The sequence below is a fragment of the Danaus plexippus genome, chromosome 26, assembly GCF_018135715.1.
Source record: "Danaus plexippus chromosome 26, MEX_DaPlex, whole genome shotgun sequence".
NCBI lineage: Eukaryota > Metazoa > Arthropoda > Insecta > Lepidoptera > Nymphalidae > Danaus > Danaus plexippus.
Window position 1 is genome coordinate 2,720,602 of NC_083554.1, and position 19,363 is coordinate 2,739,964.

The 19,363-nt window shown below is 32.2% G+C and overlaps 1 protein-coding gene across 8 annotated transcripts; it reads right to left on the reverse strand.

Moving 5' to 3' along the window:
* Positions 1–1,101: 1,101 nt before the first annotated feature.
* Positions 1,102–19,282, reverse strand: LOC116774255 (AT-rich interactive domain-containing protein 2). 8 transcript variants are annotated; one of them, XM_061524840.1, is made up of 33 exons: positions 19,077–19,282; positions 18,049–18,284; positions 17,679–17,857; positions 17,424–17,517; positions 17,195–17,356; positions 16,585–16,749; positions 16,170–16,277; positions 15,618–15,740; positions 15,314–15,483; positions 15,011–15,129; positions 14,745–14,830; positions 14,300–14,362; positions 13,843–13,914; positions 13,502–13,597; positions 13,181–13,211; positions 12,723–12,778; positions 12,184–12,642; positions 11,692–11,772; positions 10,660–10,758; positions 9,954–10,064; positions 9,740–9,836; positions 9,558–9,635; positions 9,367–9,464; positions 9,087–9,176; positions 7,449–7,544; positions 6,766–7,140; positions 6,595–6,699; positions 5,837–5,958; positions 4,895–5,057; positions 4,100–4,246; positions 3,753–3,788; positions 2,552–2,643; positions 1,102–2,274 (listed from the first exon to the last, which is right to left on the reverse strand). In XM_061524840.1, exons 1-33 carry the CDS (start codon positions 19,207–19,209, stop codon positions 2,172–2,174), a joined length of 4,245 nt encoding a protein of 1,414 aa, XP_061380824.1. In that variant the 5' UTR covers positions 19,210–19,282; the 3' UTR covers positions 1,102–2,171. The 8 variants fall into 8 exon arrangements, with proteins under 8 accessions (XP_061380824.1, XP_061380823.1, XP_061380822.1 ...); XM_061524839.1 differs by having other exon boundaries at positions 9,740–9,830; positions 9,954–10,058; positions 14,279–14,362; XM_061524838.1 differs by having other exon boundaries at positions 9,954–10,058; positions 14,279–14,362.
* Positions 19,283–19,363: the final 81 nt, after the last annotated feature.

Sequence of the window (19,363 nt, forward strand, 5' to 3'; positions counted from 1 at the left end):
AACCGCCTGTACGACATTGTACGAAGTAAAGTGTTATTTACTAAAATCTCATCAGATTTTACTTCATCTTTTCAGATGGACGCTAAGACGTTCTAGTAAATGGTTTTTTTACATATATATTTTACAGAATCGTATTCCGGGTGTTATTTCGGATGACAAGTTAATAGAGATAGAAAATGTTGTATAAAAATATTATCATCACAAACACACAAAGAAACCCTGCGATGGTATGTGGGCGTACATTTGAAAGTCTTAAAGACCTAGTAGATATTGTTGCCTTTGTGCAATCTCTCTGTTCTTGCAGTCTTGTTCTCGTGAAAAAGAGCAAAGATTGACAATGTATGACTTTGTTATTAATTTTTGCCAAAAAAAAAATTAAAATATGACTAGGTAATGTCAGACTAAATTTATTTCGTGTTTTGCTAAAGGTTAAATAGTAAAACTCTGATTCCACTTCATAAAAAGTAAGCGTCTGTCATCTCTTTCTTCAGAGATAATATTTTTACCTTTTTTTCATTCGACCTTATAGATAAGTTCAATCCTAAGAATATTCTGCCTGCTTTGTCTTCTATTTTTTTAAGTCTGTATTACATTTATTAATTATTTCTTATTTTACGTAAAATTACAGGCAAGATTTTAAAGCCAGTTCTGTCTATTCTATAGGTATTTTTTTTTATTTCTGTCAAACTTCTATCTGTCAGTCAATCGCGTAACAGACTATAGTTTTCGTCTTGTTCATCTGTTATCTGGAATGTTTGCACAAAGTTTAGGGCATTTCGTCCTTCAAAACAAAAAGTCAGGCTAATGTCATTAATTTGTTTTTCTATTGATTTTTTTTTTTTTGTTTTATTTTAATCTCAGGCGCTCGTTGTTTTGTTTATTTACCTTTATTCGTCTTATCGGCCGCTATAGACCTACGTCACTCTGATGAGGGACCACACTTAATTAGCTTTCTTAACAGACTATAAAAATTCTTTACTAATATTAAACTGCTCAGCTCGTGTCACTTCCAAAACTCCCGATTGGAATCCCCTACTATTTATAAGTAAAACATAAAAGTAATTAGATCAGGTTATGTGATGACGAAAAAAATGAATAATGTATACAAAATCACAAATTACTTTATTTATACAATTCTAGATTACAATATATCTTATAACAACTAAACTAAACAATGCTTCGACTCATAACTCGGTTGTGTTGATGTTAATTCAACTTTAAAGCTGCCCCTTAAGTACGGAATAAAAAATCTTTCGTTAATGACATATAAATTACTGAAAAAAAAATCCTCACAACTCTCAATGTTGATAAATTTTATTGAAAAATAGGTATACGATATATACGATTGATCAAAAATTAAAACTATCCATTTAAAATGGACGCGTAGTATTAGAGGAAAGTTAAATTACAAGTAATACTAGCTCGTTAAAATATTACAAAAAAAAAAAAAACACAAACGTAGCTTAAAAATAAAATATTCTACACATATACTATAAATAAACAGACATACTCGGATCAATTATTAGCTCTTAGACTACACGTTCAGTCTCAGCTATATTTATATATAATTAATATTATTGCATACAAGTATTATAAATGCAAAAATATAAATTTTATATCTTCATTGTTACTTATTAATGATTTTATTTAGAATACTTACCGTTCGAATGTTAAGTTCACGATACAATTCGTAAACTCACGAGCTAACTAAATGTTTCATCTATATCCTTACTCTTAGTTTCCAAAGTCCCACTACATAAACAGCGTACAAAGTTTTTCATTCATAAATCATCGCACAGCACTTATTAGGTTAATGAATGAGAAACGGGAAACGCTTCGTATGTAGTGTGATCACGAGAACTTAGAGTAAGCGTATAGATTAGTACTTGAATTGATATAAGTCTATGGAAATGTCGCCTTACTTGATAATTAAAACCCCTTCATATATCACGAGTATACAAGTGACACAGATTTCACGTATAATGATTTTTTAATATATAATACACATAAAAACATGATGTATTAAATCACTCTGAATGTTCCAGTCGTGTGAGCGAACACAGCCTTAACAATTTTTTCCATGTCGTAGTGCAAACGATTGTCCTGTATTATCGTACAATTCCCGTACAGCCGAACTGTCACACGTCGGGCTTCTGCCCCTAAAGCGAGTCTCATATATTGTTCATATCGTACAGAACTTGGGAGATAGTTCGCGATGCCTCCACATTGCTGAGGGCTATTGACGCCAAATGCGCTTCGTATGAACGTAGTAATCTGAAATTATATTATTTTTACACAAACCACATATTAAATGAAGAAATTTTCCAATCAGATATATCGACTAAATGGTATCGGCATTTTAAGTGTGAATTCTCAATAAAACTATAGTATTGATATATATATAACATAACGATATTAATAAATCCAAGTTACAAATAAACAAACAAAATAATCATAAAAATTTATACTTTTTGTTGATATAAATCATTTACTTTAATTCAAGTAAAACTATTTAAATACAAATAATTTTATACGTAGCTAATATTTTTACCTTCTACCAGTGTTTGAGTAAATAACTATGTTTCTGAGAATAAGTGCCGCTGTTAGTCGAATGCTTTTCGTAACTGGGCCTTCGTTTTCATCCTGTACATAAAACAATAATACCTATTAGATATTATTATATTAAAAGAAATATAACATATATATAGCGATATTAAACTTCAACAGAGTACGGTATGCGGGTAGATTTTCATTTACTCCTTTATACAGCGTGTCCAAAAAATTCAACCGTAATTTGAACTACCATACTCTGCGGAATTGAGACAGAAATACAAAAGCAAGCAAAAATAAAATTCAAAACCTGTACATGATATATTATTCACAAAAAAACACACAGATAAAAAAAAACACACACACACACACAAATTCTTTAGTAGACCAAATTAATTAAAACAAAGCTGCAAAACAAATGGACACAAAATAGCTATGTGCTTAGCGAAAGGCGTAACGGGAATCACGAAAAAATTACCAATAAAAAACTAACTATAGAATTGAGAATTTATATTCATATTCATACATACGAAAAAGTAACACCCTGTATAATCTACTGCTAACGTCACTACATTATTATTTATTCACCAAAACACTATTAGTTTTATGGTATTTAATACATAAATCATGGCGTACTTCCATCACCGACGATTCATAGCAGAAATACGTTAAACTGACAGTGTTTAGTTGAAGACGTAGATCATGCTAATTCGTATTAAGGCGAAAGGAAAATAGTTACAAGTAGTTATGTTCTACATATAACAGGAATTTTAATTACAAAAAAAAATAGAGATTCTCAATATATGACACATCAATAATACTTTTCTATGATGCAGGAGTAAGCTTAATCAGTATCCTTACAACAAGTGTGTTTGCAAACTAAATACTGAGCGATTTCAGTTTTTATCAAATCATGTATGTGATATTATCAATATAGGTTTATAATTGAAAAACTGTGAACATCCCGTATAGGACGCTGAAAACCCGTCGTCAGGCTACTGATGACACTCCACGTACGATATTACATTGTAACCTAGAAAACTTTTTGCTTCAAACTATTTAAAAATAACTGTCCGAATATAATAAACATAAAAATTAAGAAATTTAAAAAATATATATATCATTCTAATTTAGACCTAGTATATAATAATAATAAGACACATTTTCGTAAAACCCGTTACAAAGCCACAAACTTGTCTCACCGAAGCGTCCGGCGTGCGGGTCACATCGGCCCGGTGCTAAACACACGGACAGATTAGTGCCATTACAATATATATAATATACTGTGTGACTTTAACTTGGTGTTATACAAAGGTTAATGTGACACACTAAAATACTTTTTTTTTTAACTAGAAGGTGATATTGTGATTTAGAATTTAAACAGCATTTTGTATATCAGATATATGATGAGAAAGAATCTTATTCTCTTGTTTTATATAAAAAAAAAATAAACATCAACTCTCATGTTAATATATAAATGAAAACAGATCATATATCATACGGGTGCACATACAAAATTGTACCTTGTGTCGTATATAATAAAGCTCACCATAAGCTCCCTGGGATTGAACATATCGGCCGCGTGTTTGTTCAAGGCCGCCAACGCTGCGTTCGGCGGATATCCCACTGACATAGGCTTACCAGACTCGGCCTCGCTCGCGGTGTGACGACGGGAATTGAATATTGCTTTGAGAGCCTGCGATTTTATTTCATAGATATAAATATTGACATTTATTTAAGATGTTTTCTTATATATTATAACTGTAAATATTTTTTTTTTTTTTTTTGTTAAAATTGTAATATTTTCACAATCGACACTGAACACGTTTTATATTGTATGGATGTTACTTGTTTATACAAAAACTATGTCTGTACAAAATTTTACACGAAAGTGTACGAATAGGTTTCCTATGTATATTAACATATTTAACTTATTATACTCAGAGGATATTAACTCAAAGTAATAATAATTACATAATACAAAATAATGGAAAGTATATGTGTCGGTAAGCAAAGGATTTCGTTTATATTACCTTAAATATTCAATTAATTGGTGATTGATTATTACCACAACTAAAAATCATTCCAATATACGGCATTAAACAAGAAAAATTGACAATTTTTTCTTCTCATAACACTTAACATAATCTATTATGTGGAAGAAAAAAATATGCCATTGATAACGTTAGTGGCTACGTTGTTATGTCTGTGTATGATTGTAACTTCGTGTGTGTATATGTATGTGTCTGTACGTAGTACGTGTGTGTGTGTGCTTGGTGATGTGCGCGTACTTGTATGAATGTGTGTTATAGTGTTTTGTGACGGTATATGTGTGTATACTCACATTTGGAGTACAATGTTTGTCAGTGAGATGGTTTAGTAAGGCAAATGTCTTCCGTGGGACTCGATCACAGTCTAGCCACATACAGGGGGCTTCACCGCCGGCTGTACTGGGACAGTGGGTCCGAGCCACGTGAGTGAACACCTCGGACGAACTGGAGAACGTTCTGGAAATTATGTGTAATATTAGTTGTGAACTAGTACGTGAAGGTTAAAAAAAGTTCTAGAACTTTTAACACAAATCTGAAAGTGGGGAAAGTTTCTAGAACAAAGAAAATTATATTAAAAAATATTTTCGACGTCTACTATAAATCAAGTCTAAGCTGAGAATTTTCTAGAAAACTTATTTCAGACTGTATAAATCGCATACATTAAAATATTTGGGTCTTCTATGTGGTGTAGTGTGAATAATTTAAGAACGTTCGAGAAATATGACACAGATTATACTATATTATCAACTTATATTACAGTTAAAAGTTTTGTAGCGAACTATTCATTAATATATACTATATGAATTGAGAAAGTTCTAAGACAATGTATAAAATATAATAACATATAGTAAATACATTAATTATGACATTTTTTCCTTAGGCTGAGTAATTAATATAAAAATTATAAGAATCATTGAGTAAAGTTAGCATGCAGAAATCTTATTTTATTAGTAGGCATATATTTGACAAAATTAGATACTGCTTTCAATGGTTACTATATACATAAGCCTGTCTAAAGTCTCAAATCTAAGGCAAGTCGAGTTCAAAAATCACATTTTAATATTTTATTATCTCGCAGTAAGGAATTATACCAACCTGTAAAAGTGACAAAAATATAACCGACCTAAGATGTCAAATATTTTTAAATCAAATTCATATACAAATGTATTTATGTAGATTAACAAAGTGTTGCTTGTTATTTGTATGATCTATAATATATTTTTCTATAGCCTTACTTCCCGCATCCCCTCCAGTGACAGATCCAGGGCGTGTCCTCAGACCCTGGCGTCGTAGGCGGCTGTGTCTGAAGTGGCGTCTGTGGCGGTGGAGTTTCTATCTTCTTTGGTTGTTGAATCTTCTATGACAAGTAACGTATTAGTACAAATCCTATCCATATTTTACAAATGAAATCTTGTATAGATGGATGTTCTTTTCGCTTTGAGATAAAAACTATTGAATAGATTTTAATTATTCTTTACAATAATACAGGTCATAAAACACGGAAAAAATAGATATAAGCTAATTTAACTGGAACTCTGTTTATTTCCCGATAGATGGCACTGCAATTTCAGACACCGTACCACTTTTTGACCCAACATTAACGGTTTCCTTCTAAACTTCAATGCGAGATCCAGTCTTTTTTATTTATTATTTTTAACTCTTTTCTATTGTAATAATTAAAATAATTCCTATGAAATTGACATTATAAACGTTTATTTTATATAAAACCAAAAAAGGGCGAAATAGGAATAAAAAAACATTTGTTCTCTAGTCTACACGAAGGAATTACACTTCTTTAGCTATGAAAGAGAGACCGAGAACACCGAAATGTGTGTTCGGACCGTTCTCTCTTGCTCCTAAAGTAATACTATCTCTTTCTAACTTAACTAATATATATGTATATACATATATCTCCCTCTCAACTTCTATTTGCCTCGTCAAACATTAAGATCACTCCCAAACAACGTGCTTAAATAGGTTTTACTTTAATCACCTCAGTTACAGGTTGCGTGACCACCATTTCTTTGTCACCGATCTTGGTATTGCCGACCATGACTGGTTGTCGAGTTATAACCTGTCGCATCACCGATTGAGGTTTCTGAAACATAATATAATATAAACAAAAAAAAACCTTAGTATAACAACAAGCTATCATTAAACTCACCGCTGAACTCTGAACAGTTTTTGTATCAGTTGTGACGACAGCCTGGTTACTGGTCACAACTGTTGTAACCTGGTTCCTTGATGCTTGGACAACTCTATGAGTTGGTTTCATTGGAGTGTTAACTATTATTTGCTGGTTGTTGGAAACCGCTATTATTTGTTGGTTACCCTGAAGTAACTGCTGATTTCCTTGGATTATTTGCTGGTTGCTACCAACTATAGTGCTAACGATCTGGTTGCCAGATGACGTACTTATTATACCAGGTGGTTGTTTTTGGGTGACGACGATTTGTTGAGGGTTAACGATTTGTGCTTTGTGAGGTTGTGGTTGAGATGTTATTATAGGTTGCTGGCTTGGCGTCAGTTGAGGTGGATTCTATATATGAAGAAAAAATACATTATTTTCATTCGTTTGCAAAGAAGATACGAATAGACCCAAAACCCAATACCGACATAAATGGTGCATTTACATATACATGCTAAATCATAAATCGTATTTACAAAAGAAAATCTTCATTATTTTTATTGTTATTGATAACAAAAGTATGGTACCAAAAAAAAAAAACAATTTTTTTATAGTCTACTAAATCAAAAAAGTATCTATAGGTCTTTTTTAAATTATCATAATACGACCACCATAATCCCCTCCCCTCCCCATATCTACAAAGCCATGCAACCATGAACCTGTGTGATGGAAGTTTTCAGCATTATGGGTTGTGACGAGCTGACTAGCGCTGACTGACTGACTATCACCCTTTGTGATTGTATCACTCCTGAGTTCTGTATCACATCATCATTATCATCAGATATTTAATAACCACATCACATGTTAATGAAACAAAACATTATTATATACTTTAATAAAATTTCAAAAGTAAATTTAAAGCGTTGCATATTGGGACAAAGTATAGCAATAAATTAAGCAACATTTTAGTGGATTTAAATTAAAATTATAAGCTCGGAGGATTAAGATAGCTATGTTCTATTAATGCAAAATCAAAATATAAGTTTACACGTTACACTAAATTGCTAGATACTAGAAATTTTACTCACATATAATTTATATATTAAAAAAAAATATTATTAAGAGAAGATTAATGTGTACAAATGGTATTAAAAAGTCAAGATGTGAGAAGAGAAAAAAATATATTATATATATATATATATTATATATTTAAAATGCTGATGGTCTTTTTTAATAAATACTTATACATAAACTTTCAATTGCACATATTTTTCGGTTGTTTAATCAACCATTATAAATAATCATATAATAAGCAATGACAATATTCTGGCATTTTAGAAAGATCCCTTGAAAGACATTTCTCTACATATAAATAACTAAAAAAACTAAAATATTAAGTTTTATAAAATGTGTTATAAAACCACCCAGTGAGGGAAGAAAGAGACTTCTAGTCCAAAATTGAAGTTAAAAAGAAGGAAAAAAGTTGTAGAAAGATGCTTAAAAAATGTGATAAAATATAAAAAATGCGGGCAGATAAACCAAATTACTGCTAGATAATAAAATCAAGACAGTAAATTATTTTTCAAAGCAAAACAGAAATTTCCCGAGAAACAACAGCAAAAAGGAAAAATTTATAACCTACACTGAACAAAATAGCTAACATTAAAAATAGGTGAACAACACTGGACATTTTCTTAAGATAAGAAGAGAAAAATACAGAAAGTATAGAATTTTATTGCGTTAAAAACTTCAAAAAATATGTAATGAATGATAAATTAAAACATACATATATAGACTAATAGGTGTCTCAATAATAAAGAACAAATAACCAAAAAGAATAGCAGGCATTAATGAGGTTAGTGCGGCAGCTAGCGATGAGCTTTATGAGGAATTATATGGCTCTGTATTAAATCCAAGAGAGTAGCGATAGATGAAGGCGATAACAATACAAACGAGACAAATAAATGGCAACAAAAAAATAAGAAAAAAACGAATAGCAATATAGAGTAAATGTTATTAAGGCTAGTGCAGCAGTTATGCGAGTAACCTGAATAAACTTGTGTGTACATAGTCTTTTATGGATACCATGGCAAGAAAGAAATAAAATTGCAGAAAAAGAACATTGAATACATAACAAAGAAATGTCCTAATAAAGAACAGAAGCAAAAAAAATTTGTTAATATTGCTTTAGGTTAGAGAGGCACAAAAATAAATAATTTTGTATTTTTGTAACAAAATAACAGAAATTAACGATAAAGAATAGCGAATATACTATAAATGACCTAAAACAGAAATAGCAAATAGCAAAATTGAACAAATGTTATTGAGGTTAGTGCGGCAGTCATCGAGTGAGTAACCTGAATAATTTGCTGCTGTGTTATCGCCTCAGTCGCCTGCGCTATGAGCGAGTTTAGCGTGGCCTCGTCCAAACCAGAGGGATTGTTAACCTTTTTATGTAATTTAAATATATTTCAAAGACTATTACTAAACACATTGTATATATAAAAATATTGTTCATCAAAAATATATTTTCTTTTCTCAAATTGGTTACGACTGTAAAAAATATGCATACAATAAGATTGTTTCACATGAATCGGGAAACTTATAAGATATTTATATAAAACTTTCGTTACATACCGTTAGTGTGAGAGGACCACCTCCAGTACCCTGAACTATTATGATGGTTTTCTGCATCATATTACCGGGTATGTTTTGCGCTATGTAACTCAAACCACCTTGAATAAAAGGAAAATATTATTATTTAATATTAAAAACTATGTATGTATAACTATGTATTTACACTCATGTATATATTAAATAAAACTTACCTTGTGATGTGCTTGGTGCTGCTATAAGTTGCATGGGCTGTTGTACAAACTGCGTCTGCTGAGTAGCGACCTGTTTTTCTATAGAATATAAATAAAGATCATTATTATAGCCCTTATACAAAGGAGCAAAAGAAATTATATAATAGTGGTTAGAGAGAATTATTAATTATGTTAATGTATACCCTGCAATATAATCTGTCCAGCCTGGGACATGATATTCTGTACATCCATTGGTTGAACTTGCAGCATCGGCTGTTGAACTTGTAAGGGCTGCTGTACCTACAGATGACGTGAGCATTCAAATAGAGATATTAAAGAAAAATGTTTATAATATATAATAATTCACACATTTTCATTACAATAATTTGTGACAATATATAAATATAAATAACGCACCTGTACCTGTAACGCCGGTTGCTGCATCTGTATCGTGGGTTGCTGCACTTGTAACGACGGTTGCTGCACTTGTAATGTTGGTTGTTGCACTTGTAATGTTGGTTGCTGCACCTTACAACATACACAGTATTATAGAACTTGCCACAGTAAACAATTTTGTTTCTTGCTTTAAACTATTTTATGTTATTTGCAAGTTTTCATTTAGTTCGTTTAAATTTTAATCAAAGCCATATTTAGATATTTTTTTAGATTTAATGTTTCAATAACTAGGAAGATAACGAAATATGAGATTTTCTCGTGAATTTTTTTGATATCTTTGAACAACGAAATAACGTTGTATTTTTTTAAAACAACCTTACGCAATAATTAATATTTTACAATTGTACTGGCACGCGAGAATCCCTTAGTCGTGTAATTGAACTGTTTAGAGCTACGACACCACAGACATACATACACGGACACACACGCACGCACATAATAATAATTACATAGTTTCGATTCAATAATTCATCATAATACCATCTACATAGTAAAAAACTTAGTTTTCCTTTTCAGATTTTTTTGTTTGAAGTCGCTTTTTTTCAATTTAACTAATTTTTTTTTTTCTGATACGGTCATTTTTATCAGAGGTATAACCATTTGAAAAAAGTCTAAAATCTAGTTTTTTATCTCATATTTGTTATAATGTTATATTGTTCAAACATACCTGTAATATAGGTTCTTGTATCAAAACTGATTGGTTCTCCGGAGTACCGACTAATACTGATGGCTGAATAACATCCACGGGTTCTTGTTTCGGTGGAAGCTACGACAGAAATAGAGTTACAATACCATGTACACACAGGGAAAAAATATATAAGCTGTTGGTCGCATTTATTCGACCCTACCACAGATAATACATAAGTTAGGCTAAAAAAAAAAATAAGCAAAGAAACGAAAAAATATGATTAACCAGTACTAAGAGGATCCACACTACTGGTTTTAATACAGAAAATAACATTTCCAATTCCACTTGTGTGAATGAACATTTAATTAATTAACAACATTCATGTAAATAGAAAACAAAATGTACATTATATATTATTATATCATAAACCTTAGCTATCAAGGTTCCGGAGAATATAATCCCTCTCGTCCGCTTAAGTAAAGACATGAAAGCAAATTCAAACAAAAATACTTTATTAAAATAATTTTGCTGCCTCTTGAACTGATGTGACATAGCTACTGGAATGTTGCTTGACAATCTCTTATCTACCCTCGACACAAGCACCGATACAAAAAAATACATTTATTTGGAGGAAAAAATATTTAAATCAGTCAAATATCAATTACATATGAAGATTTACCAATTTAGGGCACATTTTTAAATCATTTTAGCAATTTTAATTTTATTGCAAATAATTTTTTTTAATTCTAGATTTATCAAATGTAAATTAACAAGTATTATTTAACTTATAAACCCTGAATAACATTATAATATTAAGTCATTCTATGATGTTTGTGAACAATTTGTAAATATATATATATATAATTCTCTCAAAAACTATCATTAAAATTATAACTAACCAAAATGTTATTAATTTCAAACAATTAAAGCACTTCTTTCATTCTATGAATTTGTTTATCTCTATGTATTAGACAAAATTTGCTATATACATTAAGTTGTAATTGTATTATTGTATTTTTCCTAAATAGTATCAAGCAACATCCCAGTAGCATCATAAATACTCCGACTCACCAGATCGTCTTCATCCTGGAGGCTGGCAGCTAAGGCCGCGTACAGATTGGCAGCAGTCTTTGAAACGCTTTCCGGGGGATTCTACACTCATGTTATTTGTGTAACAAAATTATTAATAACTTTAAACAGCCCTACACACAATATAATATAAATATATATGAAGAAAATAGTTTTAATATTGTGATATATTGTGTATTAAATATTTTATAAATAAATAAATAACATAAATTTAGTCTGTCTGATAAGTTTTTACCTAAAGCAAATTAATAAAAATTTAAGTACTTGTGTACCTGTCGTAAGAATTCTTTCAAACTCATAAAATGATGGTCAGAATTTATATAGTAGAACAATAACAAGAAAAAATCGACAAAGGATTTTGCTAAATCGGCAGAAACTTTCTACTAGAAAGTGAAAATTATTTTAAGAATATAGATGATATTAGCACATCCTATATAGTTCATACATTTTTATCTGTATTTATATTTCTCTTACCTCTGCCTTGTCTTCGACTTTGATTTTCTTGTTCGGTGGTTCCGTATACGAGTGATCCGTCACAACACTTTCCGCTATGTCCTTCTCATTCTTCTGTATAACACCAGACTGTAATAACTGTGCTAGATTGTCATTTTTAATCTGTACGATCTGACCTTGGTCGTTCTTAATTTGAATCATGCCCTGTAATTGGTCGCTTTTGAGTTGTATAATCTGTCCTTGGTCGTTTTTGATCTGTATCAGTTGTCCTTGCTCGTTCTTAATTTGAAAAAACGGCGCGCTCGGTTGTACGGAATCCGATAACTGTATCATATTTTCCGATTTAACTTGAACTATTTGTCCTGTTTCCGTTATTTGTATAGTTGGTGCATTTATTTGTTGTCCCATCTGTACAACCTGTACTGGTGGGTTTGATTTTTTCTCAAGGAGATCAGCCAGCATCTTGTTCTGTGCTGTTTTCTATATTAAGAGTACTATGTCATTAGAAGTACAATAACCAAGAAAATAATAATTTAACCCACAATATAAATGACACTCACTATAGTCAATTGAGCCTGATCGTCTATCTGTATTTGAACTGGTTCGTCTTTTTGTACTGTAAACAAACATTAAATTCATTTACAACTACCTGATGTCTCTCACTTTATAACTATATTAACAATATGGTTATTTCTGTTTTAAAACTTTAGTAACTTTATTTTGTTGACATCGCAATGATGAGATCTAAGACTTTCGCGAGTTTTATTCATTTAAATGAAACTAATATTTTTCGGGACAAATCTCGCCCGCCCGTGATCACGGTTGCTCAAAAGTAACCGAAACGTCGGGAGTATGTAGTTTTTTACAAAAATAAATCACGCGTAGTATATCAGAAAAATATTAGTTTCATTTAAATGATATCACAACAGCTTAAGATAACGTCTACATGTGTGTATGTATATATTATATGTGTGTATGTGTGTGTATGTGTATATTATATTGTCTTATAAAAACATACCCATAACTTCGTCGGAAGCGCTCACTACAATCTGTAAATATATATTTGCGATAAAAAACCTCTCGTATGTACAAATGTATATGAACCTACCTGTTGATGGACAATATAAAATTTTAGCTTTATTACTTCAACTCATAATTTTATTGAAAATTTAATACAAATAAGTATAATAAATATTTTCTGTTTGCACATGACAGTATCGACAAAGGTTTATGAGTGAAATACTGTAAACGCTCCGTGTGTAGTTTGTAAGACATCGTCTTAAAGGTGCTGTTAGTGTCTCTGTCTGTCTGTGTATATCATATGTATGTTAATAAGCACCTTCTCCTGAACAGATGTGCTGGTGACGGTTCCGGGTATTATCGTCGTACATTTGATGAGCGCTTCTGGATCCACCTCCATATTCTGGAGCGATGTCTGTAATTAAAGGTAATTAAATTTAGATAAGTAACATTTATATAATATTATTTACAAGATGAATTTTATACACTAGTATCAAGTGCGTAAAATTATTTTTGTTTGAATCAGGACAGGACGATGAACGCGGAACATTTATTTAACTTTATGTTAGAAAAACAACTTAGCAAAACAATCGAAATTTTTAATAAAATACATTAACAATTATTTAAAATACATATAATATGAAAATGTTATCTAATTACCGCTGTAGATGTTTGTACAACCACTGTTCCAGAGGTCGGTAGACGTTGTTGGCTTTGCTGTCTCTGGGCGACCTGACACATACGTACATAAAAAATATTACGTGACAAATAAAATATAGGCTTTACCAAAAAAAAATAATTCATCGAATAAACTCTCCATGCGTTCAAAGCATTTTTCAGATCATGCCCTAATATTCCAACTGTTAGTCATTATTCCATGCCACTACGTCACTATGTTTGCATTCATGCGATCTATTAAAATCACAAAGTTTTACCATTTCGATAACAGCCATCGTAATGGCAGTGAGTTCTCTAGAATCATACTCAAATGACATTTTCCTTTAAAAAAAAATCGACTGAATCCAGATTAAGAACAAAATCTGTGTTTAAATGAAATGTTCGATACTCGTATAGTTAGTATTGTTAGTAGACTTACGTGTGTGTGAGCAGCGCTTACTTTGTGCGCTAACAGGTGTTTGATAAGCGACGTGTTGCTGTTGTCCGCGGTCTGCGCTGGCGTCTGTTGACAGTAACATAAATATTATATACAGGGTGTGTTATAGTTGTCTTGGGCGAGCTAATGAAATGTCATGAGGACTCTCTATAGACGGAATTTTATATAAAATACAGCTGTATATATGGTTTTGAGAAATCCTCTTGTTTAGCCAGATAGTCAATGTATAATAGAAATGTTCGATATAATTCAAATTTTAGATGTTATAACACGATTTAACTTCGCAAGAAGATAATTATAACATAAATAGAGACAGAAATAAATAGGTATGACCAAAATATTCTTTTTACGGACATTTTTTAATAGTACACAAGGTACACGAGTGTACGATAGTACCATAGGTACTATGTTTATCATGTTTGAATTATTTTAATATACTTGATAGTACCTGCAGTTGCGTCACGACCGGCTTTGTTTCAACGGTCGCGCTCGGCTTGTTAGTGAGTTGAGCTTTTAATATAGGTGACGACGGACCTGTCACAGAAATAAAATATCACTATGATACATGCACTACATATATATAAATAATTTTTATAGAATAAAATAAGAGAAAAATTAGTATTTTATTTCGCTTTGTAACCACTTTTTGGTTACTTATATAAAAAAATTAATTATGGCTTGCGAAATATTAATTTAGTATATATATATACATACCAACAGGCGGATTACTTCTATTTGCTATGTTCTTCGCTCGTATGCCGATGTACACATGTTGTGTTTCACCCGTAGAAGTGCTCACTGTGTTTGGCCCAACCGTGCCGCCGAACACCGTCCTATAATATATTATAAGAATTAATTCCAGCGCCTTGAGACGATAACTATATTAAAGTAAAGTAAAATGATAATATTAGTAACAAATTTTTATACTAATGGTTACAAAAATAGTAGAACATTCGTAGAATTATTTTAGCGTAGCACCTCGTAGAGCTACCGTAGATCCGTCGCGGTACAACCTACCTGACAAGTCGCGGGAAGTGCGCTGGTGCGATGACTCCCTTGCGAGCCAGTTTGGTGCAGCACGCGAGGTACTGCCTGTACACGTCCGCAGCATCGCACGCGCTGTTGTCCGACGCGGGCAGAGCTTCGTAAGTAGCGCGGAGCCACGCTTGGGCGAAGTGCTCGTTTTCCTATTATAATTATAATTTTGTTAGATTCTATAATAGTCAATTTACTCATCTACTCATACGTCACATAGGTATGCCAGACAGTACATAATACAATAGTTCGTTGATGCATGTATTTAAATTGAAAATTTTCATACTTGTACAGTACGTTGTTGCATGTGGGATTGTTGTAGTGTAGTAGGCTGTGTGTGGGTGGCGGCTGCGGGGGACGCCACGGGGGGTTCCACTTGAGGCTTTGGGGCTTGAACCTGTTGGGAGGGCTGTACAGCAAACATAACAATTATAGTAATTTTATATTACATCACATTGTTAACGAGGAAGAACAGATAATTTACTTTATGTAACCACTTAATTACAATCCCTTTCAATAGATATAGTTTTATATACATAATGTAACTACTATAATAGATATAAATTCAATATAAATACTTAAATTTTTTTGATAACATACTCGCTGGGGTTTCCGGTGTAAAAGACAATTATTTTAATTTTAGAACACACTTGAAATATAAACAGATTATAGTCTGTCATAAGAATAATGGTACAAGACATAACTAATGACATACAAGAACATGTTGTATGGAATATTAAATTAAATTTAAGAAATTATACAGTTCCTTATATTGAAATATACATTTTTTTCTAAATAAAAATATAATGATATAAGGCCGTATACACACTATACATACGATATTGTTCTGTACTGTGTGTGGTTGCACGTGGTCCACCGCGGGCGGACCGCTAACCGTCTCCACCACACGCATGAGGATACACGCGCGGGGACCGTAGCTCTGAGCCTGTGTACAACACGCTTTAAAAATTCTCATAATACAGGCTGAAATCTTAAAAGTTTCAAAGTCATATTTTTTGGTCCATCTATAGCAAGTCGCATTACAGCTAACTGAATCAAAAGGAACCTTTTTTTGTCTTTAATCCAAAGTAGTCGGAATTTGTAAATAAATCAAAGTTTTATTAAATAATACCGCACTTTATATCTACGTCAGTTTTGAATCATTTGAATGGTGAGTGCGTACACACACACACACACACGCACACACATACACACACACACACACGCGCACACACATACACACACACACACACCTCAACAGTAACCAGTGAGACGAGTGTGTGTAGCAGTCCCGGTACACGTGCGACCGCCTCACACGCGCGGTCTCCGAGGCCGGTAAGGGCGTATACACACTCCAGGGTGCAGACCAACACCATTATATCACGGAGGGTGAGCAGAGCACACACGTCGCTATACACCTGAGGAAACACAGAAGTTTACATATAAATTAATAAAAAATATCAAATTTGAAGATATTTACTTTACATAATTAAAAACTTGAGTGAATAAAAATTGTTTGCAGCCAAAGATGAGAATATATTTTTAAAACACACAGTTCACAGACAACGTTATGATACAATCACATCAAAATCAAGGCTTTTTTTTTATGAAACTAATATTTTTCGGATATACTACGCGTGCTTTATTTTTGTAAAAAACTACATACTCCCGACGTTTCGGTTACTTGTCAGCAACCGTGATCACGGGCAGACGAGATGTGACATCAAGGCTTTTAATAAAGATATATAATATTCCTTAAGGTTAATAAATATGTTCAGATTCGATTGAAGCATTCATTTCAGTTACTTGAAGATTAGGAACTTAGAACAAAATATACAAAAAACTTATATTTTTTTTACATACTTTTGATTCCAATGCTTTGAGTAATGCTTCCTCGTTGACTTCGTTCTGTGCCAATTTATTCAAGAGCTCCAGTGCTGCCAACACTCTAGCACGATCTTGAGATACGAGCGCAGATTGTATGGTTGATAGAACATGACGAGATATCAAACATGTCGCGGGGTCCTGCAATAATGGTTATGTAATATTTCTCTATGTAAAAGATTATTAAATATTCTGTTGGAATACATACTTTAATAATGAGCTCGGCAGCAACGTTACCGAGCGTGTCTAGACCGCTCTGACGAAGAGTTCCCACCCAACAGTTAGCGCATAGCAGTAAGAATCTGTAATAGGACGTAGACGTTACATTTTACTTAAAAATACAAAAAAAAATTAAATCGAAACTATATAGTTTCATTGTAGTGATGGGCCGAAACGATAAATATTTAATGATTCAGTAATTTCGGATATCCGTCACATCACTAGTAATAATAACGTTACCAACCTTATAAGAGTGGTATTCCTGGCTAAGTACTGTACATTCTCCTCGTGAAAGGACAGGCTTCGTACGATGCTAGCTATCTGTAGTACACGTTGTGTGTAAACACATGTGGCGCCTCCTGGTAACGTCGGAGCAAACAGCTGATCTTCCTCTGAAGGTTCCGTCACCCAATCCTCGGTGTCCTGACATCATATGCGATTTTAGTTATTGATGAAATGAGGTAAATTTTATAGCCTTGTATTGGAGGAACACACAGTGCAAGGTATTATTGATCAATCAATAAAAATTTTCTGTTAAGTTAAAATCTCAATTGTCATTGTATTTCAACAGTCATGTAATGCTTTAAAATATATAATAAAAAAAAGTTTCATACATCCTCAACAATCTTCTCCATATTCTCTTCTTCACCACCAGCCAGCATCAGACAATCCGTGAGTGTGTTATGTGCAGCCAATGCCTGCACGACCAGTTCAGGTTGATCCCCGGTGAACTTCGTCTCGTCGGCCAGTTCCCTCGCCCCGCCACCACCAGCTCGCTCCGACCAGAACTCGTGGGGATACCGACCGCGAGATTCGAAGTATGAACGGCCGATTGTATCTCGGAGGCTCGCTGTAATATATATAACATTAGTGCATACTATATAGATACAGACACAAGTTAAAATCAGAAACAATAAGGAACACCCTATATAATATATAAAGATGTGGACTAATATCCACCCATTGAAACAGTATAGATGTATTGTTTAATTATGATATTTTTTTATTATATTACATTAGAACTTACTATGTACACACAGACACAAATTAAAACACTAAGGAACACCCTATACAATATATAAAGATGTGGACTAAGCTTTATCCATTGAAACATTATAGATTTTTTTTATGATATTATTTATTATATTGATATTTAACTTCACATTATCTTCAAGCCAATATAAAATTCTATAAAAGGATGCTGTACCAATATAACAGTTAGTAATATTTACTAGTTTTTAAGTTATCTGGTTTGATATAATCATGAATGTGAGATATTTTCAGATAAATATAAATTTACATATAATTTTTAAAAAAATTTATGCGACTGTTTTTATGTTAGTAATATAAAGTGAAAGTGAAGTGAGAAACTTTGTATGTTCCTAGATATTTGATTAAAAATTTCAACAAATTCTACAATTTATTTAAAAAAAAAAAACTAGATTTCAAAAATAAACGAAATATCACAAAATGAACATTGAAATTACTTTCCTATTCATTCCAAATTTAAAATAGATAACAATTTAGAATATAGAGTGTGTTGTTGAAAGTAATTATAAGTGTGTTGTATATTAAAAAAAAAATAGTTTTCTTTAAATAAATACTCCTTGAAATCTTAGACATTATTTAAGTGTCTACTCACAGTGATTATAAACTCCAGCATGAGCTAGCAAGAAATCCAGTATATGAGGTGTTGTGCTCAACGGAAGCCGGTTAGAATGATCAGCGGCTAATACTGTGCAAACGTTAACAGCAAAATCCTGTTCATTCGGCATCGGAGACAACAATGATAATGTGAGGCGTTCAGACGGACCAGCTACACGATTTCCTGTACGAAGCGGTTCACCGGAAGCTAAAACGAAATTCCCATATTAATAAACCCTGAACCAAGAAAAATTTACTTACAGTAATAAAATTATGAATTATCAT

What these genes read in the sequence shown, in the direction of transcription:
- LOC116774255 (XM_061524835.1), bottom strand. Translation starts at nt 19,209, where the DNA reads ATGCCGAATGAACAGGATTTTGCTGTTAACGTTTGCACAGTATTAGCC. An exon ending in ATCAGGCTCAATTGACTATA is followed by an intron (nt 12,643 to 12,722) that starts GTGAGTGTCATT and finishes CTCTTAATATAG; the next exon opens with AAAACAGCACAGAACAAGAT. An exon ending in TCAATCCCAGGGAGCTTATG is followed by an intron (nt 3,789 to 4,099) that starts GTGAGCTTTATT and finishes CCGTGTGTTTAG; the next exon opens with CACCGGGCCGATGTGACCCG.